Source organism: Xenopus tropicalis, chromosome 8 (genome assembly GCF_000004195.4).
Source record: "Xenopus tropicalis strain Nigerian chromosome 8, UCB_Xtro_10.0, whole genome shotgun sequence".
In the NCBI taxonomy this organism is placed as follows: domain Eukaryota; kingdom Metazoa; phylum Chordata; class Amphibia; order Anura; family Pipidae; genus Xenopus; species Xenopus tropicalis.
Window position 1 is genome coordinate 55072159 of NC_030684.2, and position 17686 is coordinate 55089844.

At 40.2% G+C, this 17686-nt stretch overlaps 1 protein-coding gene across 3 annotated transcripts; it reads right to left on the reverse strand.

Annotated features, from left to right (window-relative positions):
- Nucleotides 1-611: 611 nt before the first annotated feature.
- thrsp (thyroid hormone responsive) lies at nucleotides 612-11862 on the reverse strand. 3 transcript variants are annotated; one of them, XM_031891970.1, is made up of 2 exons: nucleotides 11738-11862; nucleotides 612-2176 (listed from the first exon to the last, which is right to left on the reverse strand). In XM_031891970.1, exon 2 carries the CDS (start codon nucleotides 2160-2162, stop codon nucleotides 1695-1697), a length of 468 nt encoding a protein of 155 aa, XP_031747830.1. In that variant the 5' UTR covers nucleotides 2163-2176; nucleotides 11738-11862; the 3' UTR covers nucleotides 612-1694. The 3 variants fall into 3 exon arrangements, with proteins under 3 accessions (XP_031747830.1, XP_002933599.1, XP_031747831.1); XM_002933553.5 differs by lacking the exon at nucleotides 11738-11862 and adding an exon at nucleotides 6039-6153; XM_031891971.1 differs by lacking the exon at nucleotides 11738-11862 and adding an exon at nucleotides 6098-6151.
- Nucleotides 11863-17686: the final 5824 nt, after the last annotated feature.

Below are 17686 nucleotides of genomic sequence, written 5' to 3' on the forward strand. Positions count from 1 at the left end.
TAGATAATTTCTGAAAAAAAGAAAAAAAACCTCTGTTTTCTATTCAAACATCAGATAAAAAGTACAAAGGTTCCACTGCTCATGAGCAGAGCACACACATACGTTTCTAAAAATTCCTTAAAGCACCTTATTTTGAAACATGACGCTGGTCCAACTAGCTTTTGCCAGCTAATTAACTGTTGTTAGCAAAAAAACAACTAGATGAAAATGGCATTGCATAATTGCACAATGTGGGCTGGGATATTAAAGGGTTAATCAAGTAATCTATTGTGCAGAGTAAACACGCCAAGTTAGGACACGAGTGGCTACAGCTGATAAGGAAATGGCAAGACTTACTCAGCCAATCAGATGGAGCTAATCAGAAATGTTGAATATTCATAGGCTTAGCAAGTAGAAAGTATTGCCATAGCTACGCGCTGAGAGATGTTGCTAGGCGGATCAGAGGCAGATTTGTAACTTCCTCTTCTCTTTGTAACACATCCCTGTCCCGTTTGGCCACATCTGCACTTTCCTGCTTTAGGGTAAACAGACACCAGGGAAACTGACATTGTGTATAGTCAGCTTAAACTGCTACACACACAGACATTGTAACAACTGCATACAGGAGCAACTGATGAATTAACAGTTTTAATAAGGTTAATAACATTTTAAGCTGGGCATACATGCAAAGATCTGTATCAACAGCTTCAAAACATATCCACAAGAGCAGGGGCAGTAATACCATGAGGCAAGCTGAGAACCCTGGTAACTTTACCTGGAAATCCAGTTCTTTCAAATGGAAAATATACCATTTGACATGAACTCAGTCAGTTGGGCTTATGCAAAAAAGGTTTATAAACATTGCATTTTTACAAATATACAGTATATATATATATATATATTTTTTTTTTTTCACAGCCACACCAGATTCCACAGGGTAAATGTGACCATGATACTCATACAAACCATTTCCCAGCCCCTCTATAGGCTCACAGTTTCATGAAACACCCCCCTCACCTGGTTCCATTGTAAAGTAATGGATTTTTGGACTTATATTCCCTCTGCTTTCCAGAGCATCTGTGCACCACCCAGTAAGAAAAGCAGAGGGACTTCAAGTCCTAAAATTCATCACTTCACAATGGAACAAGGTGAGCGAAGAGTTGCATGAAACTGTGACTAGGGGGAATATTTTCCCTTTAATGCAGCCAATTACAAAAAATTGTAAATCATGTGGAGGTGGGGGGGGGGGGGGGGTGTGACACTGGGCTACTGCCAGAAACCATAACATATAATACCTTAACATCATTATTTTTCAGCTTAGTTTATTAGGAGCCTTTATATAAACATTATGTAAAATTGTACATATCATATTGTACATGTCATATTCCATCCATTCTTTTTCACGAAAGTACTGACATTATGTTGGAGATTCTAGTATTCATCTGGAACAATGTTTTCAGGTGTTTTGCAATAAATCCATTTCTATTTTGTCCTTTAATTCACTGAAATATAATGCCCCCCTTTTTTAATGTCTAATTTTATCGTGTTAGTTTACCATCATTATATATATGAAAATATCCAGTATGTATATCAAAATAAAAATTGTAATTTACTCCTGAAAAAAGTATGCAAGAATTGTGTCGGAAAGATTCCCTGAAAAGAGACAGCATATGTATGCGATTTTGGTGGTACAGTTTTTTAGTAAGATATGATATTTAGTGAGACATGCTTCTGGAGTAATGCCTACTGCTCGGAGCACCAATGCCAATCTGCTTTTTGTAAGAGTTTGTCAGTAGATTGGCCTTTTTTGTCAGTTTGGTAAGTACAGACAGAAGTCCCTTTAAGTGTTGCTGGAATTGCTCTACAAGATCGCTTGTTTCATCCTCAGGAGATTCCTCTTTCTCGGTGTAGTGTTCTTGTGTAGTTTTACTGTCCTGGTGAGTCCCCCATTTCATGTCATTCCTGAGAGATTTTAGGAGAAGATAGGATTCATAGAGGCTTTTCTGCTCCATGATTTGGTTAGACTGTTCTCCACATTCTTCCTGAACAGGAGGGATATCCCGCAACATACTAGGCACCATGATGGTTTCATCCATGATTGTCGTGGCAGTGTTAAAGCGTTGGATTGCATCCAGCAAAGACTGGCGCTGAGGGTTGAGCACTGACACCTCCATTCTCTGCATTTGTCTTCTTCAAACTGCAAAATCAATGGCAGTAAACAGTATTTTAGATCGAGGACATAAAAACATAAAAAAAAAAACAACAAAAAAACAAACAGTTTAGCAGTAAGCTAATTTTAAATTTCATATTGCAGAATAAAAGAAAGTCCTAATATTTTTATGGTGAACAAAATCTGAATATATACCATGCAGAAACATATTTATTTTATTTTAAAAATGCATTTTAATATTACAGAGAATAGCTCTTTAAGCCAGGCTAGGTGCTTGAAATCTTAAATAAAAAAATACAAACAGAAATCTTTATTATTGTTTACACATATGTAACCGGCTGCTTTCGGGTCCCCATCTTCACAGATATCAACCCACCACATTGGGGGGGGGGGAAGGTGACCCCCCAGATAAGTGTTTTTAACAATGATTAAGTATCCAGGTTGGTTCAGGTCTCCCACTGTCACATGCATGGGGTCATCAGCCAACCTGGAAGCACATGGCCTTCACATCTTGCTAGAATGATAATCAATTAGATCTGTATAGCTCATTATCTCACAGCTGGGAAGTTATCTAGTGTGACATAAATCTCAGGGGGAAAAGTCTGACAGACCTGTAGCCGAGCCAAGTAGACTGTAGGTGAGCAAAGTGATTACTTTTAATATACACTGATAAACAGAGAGCAAGATTACATACTCGTAACACTCACTCAGTAACTTAATTTTTTGTTATTATTTAAAGAAATGAATATCAATCCAAATTTCTTTAAACAGTTAATTGCTATGCCATATTTTAATTTGTTTGCTGGCAAGCCATAAAAATCTAGTTCACATTTATAAAGTGGTGACAAAAAAGGTACTAAAGTCACTAAAATGAACTTACAAAGTGAGCATCAGCTAGAAAGGGATATATCAGTCATTTCATACTTTAGTACAGTGTTTCCCAACCTTTTTTGCACCACGGACCAGTTTCAAGCAAGACAATTTTTCCAAGGACCGGGGATGGGGCGTGCGGCGCAACTAGTGCTAGTTAAATTTTATATTATGCACTTTACTATTAATATTATTATTACATACAGCTTAATAAAGTACTTTTGGCCCAGTAGAAATCTTCCTGGGCTTCGCATAGCTATTGTTATGGCTGTGTAACGCATCAGGGAGTTGGGATCACAAGTAATTGGGAGTTCAGCACAGCCCACGGCCCGGCACCGGTCCCCGGACCGGTGGTTGGGGACCCCTGCTTTAGTAAACATGTATGTGCTGCTAATAAGGATTTGAAAAAATGTACCACTAATGGATGATAATTTATAGAGAAATAAAAAGCACTTTAGTAAGTTCTCTGCCTATGATTGATAGGAACATAGCAGTATTACTTTGAAACCCTTGCATTTTGCTATCTAAAGCAGATTCTATACAATAGATTGGAATCTCAATTAGTTTATTTAATAAAAAACTGATTTAAAACAAATTCATTGACCACAATTGTAAATATATATTTTCTTCTTTGAAGAGGAACATACCTAGAACAGCATGGGACAGATGGGAAACTGAACTCCTTTCACCTCTTAGATTAACAGTAGGCCATATGTCAAGCCTATGGCTAGCACATTTAAACGGACAAAATACATAGCAGTGCTACATAACAATTTAATTCCAAAATGGTAGACCAAACATTTGAATAAGTAAAAAACAACTAGGCATAAAATAAAAGTCCACAAGCCAATTGTCGAATGATGCTTAAGTGCTGTGCAAGTGCAGTGGGATGATAATTTGTTATTTGAGGGCCAGATTATATGGGAAAGATTATACCATACAAAGAAGTCTTTGAAGCCCTTTGAGGTCCTTGTCTGGCCCATTGGCCTCCAGCTGGTTAACCCACCAATTTTGTGGTGATGTTTGACCTAGATTTAGTCTATTATAAGAAAGGGGAAATTTTGTGAAAATAGGACAGCGCACAGATGGCCCAAAATATGGACTGGGGCAGGTTTGTTCCCCCTAAGCATTGCTCAGTTAATGTAACACAGGGGCCTGTTGATTCTAGACACTGTCCCTTAGGAGGCTGTAGGTGTGTTTAAAGATTTGCATCCCGGGTACCAAAATAAGAAGAAGATTCTAGGAAATATGGATAACAGCAGCAACAACAAAATCAGAGTTTTGACCAATCCTAAATAAAAAACTCTTATACAGGTATGGGATGCCTTATCCGGAAACCCGTTATCCAAAAAGCTCCAAATTACGGAAAGGCCATCTCCCATAGACTCCATTTTAATCAAATAATTTAGAATTTTAAAACTGATTTCCTTTTTCTCTTTAATAATAAAACAGTACATTGTAATTGATCCCAACTAAGATAATTAATCCTTGTTGGATGCAAAACAATCCTACTGGGTTTCTGGGTTTAATTAATGTTGTATTGATTTTATAGTAGACTTAAGGTATGGAGATCCAAATAACGGAAAGATCCCTTATCCAGAATATCCTTGGCCCCAGGCATTCTGGATAAGGGGGTACTGAAATTTTGTTTTCATGATAGTTTCTTTTCAGAGCACTGTAACTCAAAATTTGTTTGTTTTGTAACATCATGGTGTGGGGCTGGTTTTCATCTGCAGGGAGTTGGATATCTTTTTAAATGAGAAGGAAGAATGGATGGTACAATATAGGGAAATACTGCACGAGACAACTTTCAGCTACAAAAATGAAACTTGGTTGAAAGATTATGGTTCAGATAGGGGTCCTGTTGAAAAGTCAGGGAAAAGAAATGCCAGATGTCTCGAGAATAGAAAATAAATGTACAATGGGCCAGATCTCAACCCAATTAAGAATGTGTGGTACTGTCTGAAAATTGATACAGGCAAGTGCCATCCAAATATCTTGAACACGGAGCAAATCTGCCTGGTAGAATGGACTAAAATCATTCCTAAGAAGTGAACAAAGCTGGTACATACCCCAAAAGACTTAAAGCAGTTATTGCAGTAAAAGAGTGGCTCTACATGATGATTAAAGAATGCAGAAATCTTGGAGGCTTTCATTTGTGATTTCAAATGAAAACATCACAAAGAACAAAAAGTTTAGATTAGGATATGTTATTTGTAAAATGAGAGACTTGGTCAATGGTCTGGATACTTTTGTGCAAAAAATTCTCATTCTGTTTGCCCATTGCCAATATGCTGTTAATTATAATATTTATATAAGTAATTAATTAATACTGTTTATGGTATCACTGTACCTTACAATATAGTAGTGCATAAACTACCATTTAAGCTTTCAAATTATGGCATAAGCCCAATTGAAACATTTCCACTAAAATGAGGACCAGTATCTTGTCAATCATATATAAGCTCACCCATTAAACAGAAACCAAGAACCGCAGGCTTTGTACAGCACAAACAGGCGATGGACAGTAAATTACCCTAACATAATATCACTCTGGCAAAATTACCTTCGAACTGACATAATGATAGCCAGCAAACGAGGGCACATGACCTAATCCCCCCAAAACATACTGCCAGAGAATCTTAAGCACACTGAGTACTGGTATAATCAACTCAACATATGGGGCGTCGTAACTGTAGTGTGACCCCCTATTCTAAACAGATAAAGCAACCTCCACAAAGTGCCAGCTTTTCTCTACACAGCTAACTGCCGCATACTTACTTCCTTGTTTAATGATTGTTGTGCTGTAGATACAATTAAGAGGTTACACAATCAAACAGGTTAAAAGTGAAAAACACCTAGAGCACAAGAAGTAGGGAAATAAAATCAGAGGGATGGCTGGAAATCACACCACATTTCACAATCAGGTCAGTTCAAACAAGGCACTTTAGTAGTCTCACTTTCTCTCGCCCCTCAAAATTATTTCACCCCTCCCTCATACAGGGCTTCTGTGCGTTACCATTAGAATTGCATCCTTCCTTCCTCTTCAGTTTGCAGAAGGAGCTGCTAGGCACATACCTTACTAAACTTCTGCTCCTCCCTCCAGCTGCTACCCGCACTGGCCTATTTATGGTGAAATGTGCACGGCTTAGCTTTATCTCTACAAGCCGTATGCCTTCCTATTGGCTGATCTGCAGCAGGGACTTGCCCTTCATTTCATTTAACTTGCTCATTGCCAGAGACAATTGTGAATGCTTGAAAAGTTCTGTGCTGCAGCTCCATACAGCAGGGATGTAGATTAGGTGTATTGTATATTATTTCTACAATACAATCCAAAGCAAATTGCCAGTTTCAAAGTGTCAGTGTGGCATTACAAAGCTCAGGCACTGTGGCTGATTTCCTGTTTGTTTTAGTATGACTGATATGTGTTATGTGCTGGCAAACATCAGGAAATATGAGCGTAATGCTTCCTCATTTATGGCTGCCATGCTTACTGAAGCAGAAACTACTAAGTGCAGCTAAAGTCAATAAGCAGGTTGATAACTAAGCCAGGGTTTTCAGAACACATTTTGTTTGGACTATACCTTTAAGTTTAAAGGAGAAAAAAAAACACAGTGGTGTGTGTGAATTTGTTAAGCATCACCTAGTGACTTAATTACCTTCTACCCCAAGCTGGTGCTCCTTTAAAAAACACTGGACCAAGTTATATTTCAGCAGAGTACTGTGCCACCATCTTCTTCTCTGCTTCCTCCTATACTGATAAATTAGATTACGTTCCCTTTGCTCACCCAAAGCTGCAAGGAATACTTGGAAGGAAGGATGAAAAAGGCAGCCCGACCAGGGTACAAAGGCAGAGCTATCAACCCCCCTATTTCTTTGGGAGTTACCCAATTTTGAAGGCTCTACCCTGTTCTCTTGTCCCCCAGCAACATCCTCCCGATTTTGCTGAAGTCTCATAGTCATAAATTTCGGGTACGCATGCACAGTAAGTGTTCAGTGACGTCATTTGATGCAATTGTGCACGTGCGTGACGTCACTTCTGGAAGTGACAAAACTGCCACCTCACAGTGATTTTACTTGGGATGTTTAGAAGGTTTGAGAAGAGCAATTTATTAAGCCATAATAACTTCATACTGTAGCCCCCCCCCCCCCCCAAGGAAATTCTAGTTGTTTATTTCTTACCCCATACCAGTGTTCCTCTGCTCCAGTAAATGCATTGGCCTGGGATACAGTTACACTCAGCGATGCACTGCCATATTTCTTTTGTGTCCTAGGCATCCCTTGTACATGCAGAATACAGAAGTGGGCAAAGATATTCTGATTTGTGCATGTGCTCACCCAGACGGGGCAGGGGATGCTGAGAACCTGGAATAATATGGATGCGTAGCACTGACAGAAAAAATACTCCAGGCCAGTGCATTTCTTCTCCTTTAACAATTATTCAAAGTCTGACACACAATATTTAGAGCAGTGATCCCCAACCAGCGGCTCGTGAGCCATGTTGCTCTCCAACCTCTTGGATGTTGCTCCCAGTGGCCTTAAAGCAGGTGCTTATTTTTGAATTCTTGGCTTGAAGGCAAATTTTGGAGGCATAAAAACCAGGTGTACTGCCAAACAGAGTCTCCTATAGGCCGGCAGTCCATATAGGTGCTACCAAACAGCCAATAACAGCCCTTATTTGGCACCCCCAGGAACATGTTTTATGCTTGTGTTGCTCCCCATGTCTTTTTACATTTGAGTGTGGCTCACCGGTAAAAAAGGTTGGGGATCCCTGATTTAGAGCAATGAGGGGGCATTTTGACTGCCACATTTCTCTCTCGCAACAGTGTGGTTCTCAGAATATCAGGTGTGCCATAAGCATCTGCAAGCTGAGTCACTAACACAGAAGCCAAAGCAAGATGATTATTTTGTCACTTCACTGTGGCAGTAGCATGGCCTACCATCTGCTGGAACCAATAATATGAACTGGCCCTGAAAACCCATGCCCGTAGTATAGGGGCTAAGGCAGGGATCTCCAGCCTTTTTTACTCGTGAGCCACACTTACATGTAAAAAGTGTTGGTGAGCCACACAAGCATGAAACAAGTTATTTGGGGATGTCAAACAAGGACTGTGATCAGCTATTTGCCAGCCCCTTGGGGACTGCTGGCCTACAGGAGGCTCTGTTTGGACTAAAACTGTGTCACTGTGCCTTCAAAACTTGCCTTCATGCCAGAAATGGACACCTACTTTGAGGCCACTGGGAGCAACATCAAAAGGAGTGGTGAGCAACATGTTGCACCCAAGCCACTGGGTGGGGATCACTGGGCTAAGGCATACAAAGAAGCATCCCTAACTGGCACTACTGTCCATCACTCACTTAAATAGGAAAACCATGACAATGCTGAAACTGCCACTTTTCAGACTGAAAATGTAGTGACCGTTTTCAGACATGAAAGCTTCAGTTTCAGTGATGTCACACATTTCCCACACAAGTGAATTAGCGATGGCAGTTTGTGGTGCTTCTCTGCCATTTTTTAGGGTGGTCTTCAGGGTCAGCTCATATTATTGGCTCCAGAAGATTTCAATTTAAAATGGTGGTTGCGCGTGTTTTTTTTTATACAGAGAAGACTGAATCACCTTCATATACAAGGTTGTTATTTGAGCTTGCCTGATCATGTTCTGCACAGAACAGGGCAGGTGCCCATAAGTAGCACATGTAGAATCTGCAAGTTATAAGATACAGAAGTCCTAATAAATTTAAATTTCCTTAAAGGAGAAGGAAAGGTAAAAACCAAGTAAGCTTTATCAGAAAGGTAAATAAGCACTCACAGCCATAAGCACTCACAGAAACACTGCACTGAGTTCTCTGTTAAAAGAAACAGGATTTATTGTCTCTTTGTTTTCCTGTGCCAGAGACACACGGCTCTCTCCTCTCTCTACTGCTCCCTCTTCCCTCAAAAATGCTAAGAACTCCCTCCTCCCCCCCTTATGAATGTGTGATCTGAACCAATCAGCAGGAAGCTTCCTCATAGTCTTACTAACTGCGCATGTACACCGGTCTTGGTCTTGGTGCAGGAATGAGGCATTATGGGAATCTTTACAAGCTCAGCTGGTTTTTTTCCAATTAGGCTTCTGATCATCTGAATGGGAGAAAAATGGGGAGACTTAAGGGCACTATTGAGGGAACTGAAGGTATGCCTGCAGCTTAAGATTAACTCTTTATTAGCCTTTCCCTCTTCTTTAAGCAGTAAAATTATGGAAATGCTAACAAGGAGGCAAAAAGGATATCCTCAGAGTAATAATTGAGGTATTTAGCAAACATAATGGCAGCATAGGCAAGTGGATACAGCAACCAATATAAAATGCTCTCAAAGCAAACAAATGGTACATGTGATTTCTGACCAATGAAATGTGGTAAACTGCGGGCATTGAATCTGGGACCAACATGCTATCAAATAACCTCCATGATTGTGTAATCAAAGCTTTTTTCACCACTTTACAAACCGCATTTGCGTGTATTTTTACTTCAAAATGGTCATGCAAATTAACACCGACCAATATACTAAACACATAAACATATACATTACTTTTGAATATATTTAGGGTGAGCTCCCTTATAAGTTTTACACATGAAGGGAATGCTCAAAACTCAAAAGAGCCATAGGATACAAACAGGGAGTGACAGGAGTTGTAATTCACTAAAAGCAGAGCTTTTGTATGTGTGCCAGTATTAATTGGATATCATGGATAACTAGATCGGAAAAACTTTGTCCCACTTTTTCAATAAACCTTTTGCTGCAGTGTTTCTCTGTGTTGGAACCAGTCAGCCACACTACTAATACAAAATCTACCAGAATCAGTAAAAGTTTTTCTGACAAAGAAACCAGTTGCTTCCAAAAAAGGAAGTTGATTGAAACTGTTAAACAATACATTTTACAGAAATGTGATACAATATAGCCCCATGATACTGCATTTCCTGCACAAAGTTACACAGAGAAAATCATTTTTATGCAGTTGCATTCCCTGTCAGAAGATGTACTTCTGTTTCACTAATACCTGGAGAATTGGGTTTAAAATCTAGATACCTAACATTTAATGAGTTCAACTTACTAGCTGTGCAAATCTCCATTGTACGGTGGGGTGCAAAAATTAGTTCTGCCAATGGGTTTAATGCTGTATTTAGCACAACTCAACTTCATTTAAGTCTAAAGAGCTCAGATAGTTCAGAGTATTGATTAACTATTGTGTGTCCTTACAGCCAGGTCCTATGACCCTATCCCATAGCAGAAGTGCCATCTTACCCTCCTTGGGTACCCTCTGGGTGACTGTTCCACTTTCTGACAAAATAACCTCTATGCACATGCTGGCAGGCAACATTAAGCACATGGGCAAATCCTGGTTACAGACCAGTCAAAAAAGACCATAAGATGAATAGTTCCTAATGCCCTCTCTAAGCTATGTCTTTGTGTGAGTGCACTAGTGAAGCTCCATTTCAATACTTGTTAGATTTAAAGGAGAAAGAAAGGCTAATAAAGAGTTAATCTCAAGCTGCAGGCATACCTTCAGTTGTCTCAATAGTGACCTTAAGTCTCCCCATATTTCACCTGTTCAGAAGATCTGAAGCCAATCAGAATCAAGAAAAAATGCTACGCTGTGTAAAGAAAGTTCCCATAATGCCTCGCTCTTGCCCAGACCCCCAGACCAAGTGAACATGCTCGGTTAGTAACTATGAATCAGCTTCCTGCTGATTGGCTCAGATCCACATTCCTAAGGGGGGGAGTGAGTTCTTAGCATTCTTGAGGGAGGGGGGAGCAGGAAAGAGCAGAGAACAGAAAGCTGTGTGTCTCTGGCACAGGAATTACAGACACAACTAATCTTTTTTTCAGAGAAGTCAGTGCAGTGTTTCTGTGAGTGCTTATGGCTGTATTTACATAGACCTTTCTGATAACACTTAGTTTTTACCTTTCTTTCTCCTTTAACTAAAGAATGCCCCCCCTTGGCAAAGTGAGAAACACATGCAAACCTCTTTCAACAAATATGTGCTTCCTTTATATATTCATGTGAGGCAAGCTACCTGGTCCCCCTGTACCATTTTTTTAATTTTTTTCATATTCTCCAACCTCAGTGTTTATTTTAGGAAGAGAAAAATGGGTGATCAAAGTTTAACATGAAATCTTTTGGTCCTGGACTGACACTGCCCCTGCCAAGCATCCATGCCTGAGTCTAGCAAAGTCTCTGCAACTGGTATGTGGCAGCAAATGTTTGAGTAGGGTGATCCCCTTTCCAAGCCCTGGCTACAGTAAAATAAACCCACAAAGCCCAACTACTTAGCACAGAATATGGGTCTCTATTCTGATGTGACAAGGATGAGACCCTTAATGAAATACCTATGAGAGCTCATGTGCCACTCTAATCACAACACTGGAGAGACACATAATAATTATTTTGTCTTATTTTATAAGACATATAAATACAAACCTGATGCTAATAATCTTTTTATACCGCTGACCATTAAAAAGTGCATTTTAAGGCGCTTTACTTTAAATGTAAAATACGCAATACTTATTTATTTTCACCAGTACCTACCCTAACCATTCACACCTATAGTTTTTTTTTCCTTTTCATTCAGCCAATATGGAAATATGAGAAACGAGGTGAGGCGCACTGATATCCCAGCATTTAGCTCCCAGCCGCAGAGAAGTAGAAAGAGAGCGGAAGCACACTAGTATCACGTTACCTTCAGTGCGGAACGGAGCTTGTAGCCTCTGGGACAGGGGAGGAAACAAACGCCATCGGGGAGAACAGGCTCTGAGCCCTGTATGCACACAGCGCACCTTACCCTTCCCAAACACTAGGCTCAACACAGGCAGGGAACCCTTTAGGGACAATGCTTATTATCATGATTCTTGGTTTCAGAGCTCCCCCTACCGGTCACTTGAGGCGCAGCCCAATTTGCAGTGTTTACTTCCTAAAACTGGTATTAAAAGGGTTAATTCAGATGCTTAGCATTCTAACCGTAGCAACTTCTGAGCTTCTCCCATCTAAAAATGATTTTAATTATTACACTTACAACGCCTTGCAAAAGCATTCGGCCTCTCTTTGCTCAGTCCCTTATTTTACCAAGCAGATCCTACACAGAATGTGTGTGTCTCTCATAACCTCCAGAGCAGGGTTGGACTGGTGTGCCTGGGGCCTCCACCCCAGATGTGTACCCTGTTCCTTACACTTCCAGGGAGTCATGTTGTTTCTTACACTTGCCTGCAGTGCCACATACATATATCATGTCACGCCCAACGCTGCAAGCGCACAGGGGTGGCCATTTAAACCCCCATATGGAGCAGTGGGATGAGGTCCCCATTGCTCCGTACTGGAGAAAGTCTCAAAATTTCATTGCCGTGGGGCGGCATGCTGCCCCTCAATTTGTGCTGCCCTAGGCCCTTTTATAGCTGTTTACAGCTCAGGCCATGTGGCTCTTGCTCTCCTGTTTACACTGTGCAAATTCTGCCTGAGAAACTCCTGCCAGCTCTGTATAATTAACAGCCTTCCTTCCCCAACTTATCTGTGACAATACATTTGGAAATTTTGCTGGCCCGATGACAGACTCCTAAACTAACTCTTTCCTAGGTTTCTCACTGCTGGAATAAATAAAAGCACATGTAGAACCTGAAAAAGGTAGAAAGAGTTAATGCTCTGTACTCCAGAAAGGGCAAAGGGCTCACTAAGGTCAAGGCCACCAGGAAAAGTCCTAGTCCTTGCAGGCCCGTCCAATACTGGGTGTAACTAGAGGGTTAGGGGTCCTGGTGCAAAATCGTGCCCTGGGATCACTCCCCCAAATTGCCAAATATCTTTTATTTAGTTCTTCTGAACTTGTGGGGCTTGGGGATGTTTTCTGTCACAGTACTTCTGTTCTCCAGTTGGGCATAGGGTTGCCTCTTGGCCACTATTTCACTGGTCTTGCCAACATGGCTCTGCCTCCTTGATGTCATGCCCACGTGACATCATATTAAGATCAGGGCTTCGACTGGGCTATTGAGCATTTTGTTCTTGAGCCACTCCAGTGTTGTTCTGACCTTCAGCCAGGGTCATTCCATTGGTCAGGGACATCCTGAGGTGGGCAAATCTATGCCACTTGCCTCACCCCCCTGCACTTTGTCCTTTTGGGTCAGGGTGTATTGCATTGCGCAATAGTGCTATCTACACTTTAGGACTTCTTCATAAACAAAGTAGATTCCATCCACAAACAGATTGCCATTCCTTTAGACATCAACCAGGGCTAAGGTTGCCATCTTTTCTGGAAAACAAATACAGGCCGTCCTATATTTTTATCTTTCTTTCCTATTAATAACATTAGCATTAAGCATCATTTTTACTGGCCAGGTGGCAACCCTAACCAGGGCCAGCATCAGAGGGGACAGACAACACTCCTGTTGGGGGCCCAGGTAAAGTGTAGGGTACAAATTGCCCTAAAAGGGGCAGGTATTCAGACCATGAGCAGATGGGGGCCAGGCCAGATATTTCTATTAGAAACTTTAACATCCTCTATCCACCTTTACTGGGCCTCCTTACTCCTTTTTTTGATTCTTTAAATAGTTACTGGGTTTAATGTTTCTCAACTTTTCATGTCCTCACTATACATAGCTTTTCCCTTGCTCCTATGCCCTTTATTACTATGCTGCTGTCCTTACCCTAGCTTACATGCTCTCCTTATTCGAACAGGTCAGTGTCAAGACTTTTTCTTCCAAAAAGACAATATAAGACCCATGCTAAGGTCTGGACTGGGAGTCAAAATACGCCCTGACATTCCAAATACACAGAGGCCCAAACATTCCCCCAAAAACCCACTAAATAGTGACTTTCTATGGCATCTTACAGCAGCCCCTCTGGCATTTGCCAGAGGCCACAGATTGCCAGTCCAGGCCTGCCCATGCCTGTCTCTCTAATTTCCCTGTTACACATGGACCTCTAGTCTTCTATTATATTATTAACATTCTTCTTACCCATAATTTGCTGAAGCCCATGCAATCTGGTTTTGACCTGCATACTCAACAAGTTTCTAATGATCTTCAGTCTGTCAAAGGACATATTTCTGTTATTATCCTCTTGGAATATAACAAAAAAATCTCCATTCCTTGATACCCATGGTCAAGCTACAACCTTGCTTCTAACAATTTCACTCTGTCATTATCTTTCTCTTATGCTTACAAATACTCCCCTCCAGTATAACTTAGTGTAGGGGTGCATTATGGCTCTGTTTTCCCTGTTGTTCTCCTTGACTTTTGGTCTTCTAGAAGCCTCAACCATTCTGTTATCTGTTCTTAAATGGCACCTATCACCCTAAAATTGCATCCCCCTCCAGATGTGCAGGCTCTCCGGTTGGAGGAAACAATAGTCTTTTAAAAAAAAATAAAATAAAAAAAAAATAGCCCTCTCCATTCTAAGTTGGCTGCACCGGGAGGGAGCTCTTGGTTCGGGTAGCCATGTTGCGGCACTCACACAGGTGAGTAAGATGCATCCACTGCTCCTATGTTACACGGGGAGTCTTGCTCATTATGCACATGCCTGGCTGCCCAACCCAACAGGAGTGCTGGCTCTATTAGCCTCCACCTCTGGTGGGGGAAGCAATTACAGTGTGATAGGTGTACTTTAACTGTATACAACAATATACACATATACTTTTTTTGATCGTTACTAATGGCATAGTCATTAATCCCATTAATTCAGCAGGTTGTCTAGGGGAAAGTTATGACTTTTTTTTTCCCTTAATTCATTACAATACCTCTATCAAAACCCATGTAACAGTGTTACTGATCATCTCCTCCACTTCTTTCAGAGCCAACACTTTTCATACCACCCATATCAACTACCTTCTACCCCCTGCTCTTTTGTTGATACTTCTAATCAAGATATAATAATAATTATTCCATAAAATACTCTCCTTTAGGTTCTCTATAGTTAAAGAATCACTGGCACAGAAGTTTCAGTTTGGCCATTTTTGCTTCAGAACCCCAACAACTGTGATTGGAAAACTCACTATTATGCAGTTATGTGTCTGTTACAATCAACTACAATAAAAAAATTTCAAACCGGTCTGTACTAATACTATATTATTTACTACAGTAAAAAGGCATAACGCTGCATATACAGCTATGTTATATAAAGATTTCAATGCATATATTATCTATTAGTCCAGGGATGCCCCAACCTTTTATACCCGTGAGCCACATTCTAATGAAAAAGTGTCGGGGAGCAACACAATCATGAATATGGTTCCTGATGGTGCCAATAAGAGCAATAATTGGCTATTTAATAGCCCCTATGTGGACTGTCACCCTATAGAAGGCTTTGTTTGGCTTTGCCCTGTGTAATGCAGACCATTTCTCTCTGCTTCAGTCTTTGCAATGAAGAGCTCTTTAGGTATTTATCAGGGGACTGATAACAGTTGAAAGAACCAAGGAAGTTGGAAAGTGAAACTGTTTCAGACTTTAATAACTTAAAAACTAACAAAAACCCCCCCACAGATATTGGGTGGAAAATGGAGGGCATACTAAACACTTTCAGGTATGGTGCTACACGTTAAAGAATGAATGCCTTACCTGTAAAAAGTCCCACATATTTCTGACAAAAGATCCGGTAAAATAAAAGTGAAATTCACAAAGACAATGGAAGCACCACATGGATATGGTTAGATATCTTTTATACTGAATACAAACACCATGTATGGTACACTTTTATAGAAAAATCAAAACACAAAGAAGAATAAAAAAAAAAAAAAAGTTTATTGTATATAAAGACAAGTCAAGAGTTCATTGTTATATTAGAAATAAGAAAATATTACATTAAAGCAGCATATAATACTGACAATTTGTCATGCTAGTCAGAAAGGCATTCCTGCTTGACTAGGTAAACATTGTATATCCTTTGTAGAACGGAAAATATTCAAATGATTGTTAAAAACTACATCAAGTAAAAAATACACAACAAAACGGAATTTTCATATTCCAACATTATCATATTGTGTTGGAAACATTTTGTTAAACCTCTGAAGTTAGGCTGTTTTAGAAATGCTAGGCTCCCTTGTTTTGCCCATATAAATACATAGCCTTTTTTTGTTCTGGCCTTCACCAGCAAAGCATACTTTGCAATGCTGGGTGCAGAATGGAAATGTTGATTGTACAGCACGTCAGTCAGGTTGTTGACAGCCTAACAGCCTGACAGTCTAAGGTAGTCAAGTGTATAGAGGAACTAGCTAAAATAAAGACAATAAGAAACTGCTACAATAAAAATACAAAGTCTTTAGTGTTATCTTAAATCGTGTTATTTTATAAAGTGTCCCTTTTAAGAAAGTTACATTGCTTCATATCCAGTAAATTCCTAGCTCAGATATCTGAAATGGGCTACATCAAAACACTAAGCACTCAACCACTGAAGTCAATGGGGCACATTTACTAACCCACGAACGGGCCGAATGCGTCCGATTGCGTTTTTTTCATAATGATCGGTAATTTTGCGTTTTTTTCGTATTTTTTGAGTTTTTTTCGGCGTCTTTACGATTTTTGCGAAAAAACGCGAGTTTTTCGTAGCCATTATGAAAGTTGCGCAAAGTCGCGATTTTTTCATAGCGTTAAAACTTGCGCCTTTTAAGTTTTAACGCTACGAAAAAGGCGCGACTTTGCGCGCAAGTGTTAACGCTACGAAACAATCGCGACTTTGCGCAACTTTCGTAATGGCTACGAAAAACTCGCGTTTTTACGCAAAAATCGTAAAGAAAAAAATCGCAAAATTACCGAAAAAGTCGCAAAATGTTCGTTTCCAATCGGAATTTTTCCAATTCGGATTCTAAATCGTGTCTTAGTAAATCAGCCCCAATGTAAATAAAATGCTTGTTCATTTCATATCTTGTAGGTTCAGAGACAAAGGGAAAGTTTAGAGTATAAGGAAAATTTCTTTTAAAAGGCACCATATTGAGTCCAAACGGACAGGCAGCATTATTGAATACAAGCCCACTTCCCTTGATTGACAACTTTTCTTCTGTATGTATGGACAGTCAAAAGCGAAAGCAAAGTTATATGCATGTAAATCATTCTTGTTTTCCCTTAACTTCCTGTCCCTTTTAAGTATTACTTCATAATATCCCTTTAAAAGGGCCAATATAATTTAGCTCCTCGAAAAAACTCCATGATTTAACTGAAGTAAATTAAATATACAACCCACGGCCCCCTTCAGCGGCCTCGATCCCCATCATGAATGGCATTTCACATTTTGGACCCCCAATACTACCCTATACCTGTAATTAAAAAGCAATATAGCACAGCATGGTTGGTGTACTTTTGTAAGGGACCTGCGTCAGAAGCATGTGCACATAGACAGATTACTACAAGGGTAACCAATGTTCAAAATCCAAAGCGGGGCACAGTGGTTACAGGAAAAGAGGCAGAACTTACGTGGGTCAAGTCAAGGGTGACATGGGGGGTACCAACCAATGCTTCCGCTGTTTAATACATCCCTGCATGCACAGCTGAAGCTGCTCCTAGTCAATGATCACTGGGAAAATGACAACAAGTAGCATGAAATGGCATATTACAACCCTGCTGCCAGGTACTGGGGGTCTACAAAAGTGCACTATAGAAGTAGTAAGTGAGGGCTTTGGAGGGGGCCTAGATTTGTAAAAGTAATATTTTTACCCCTG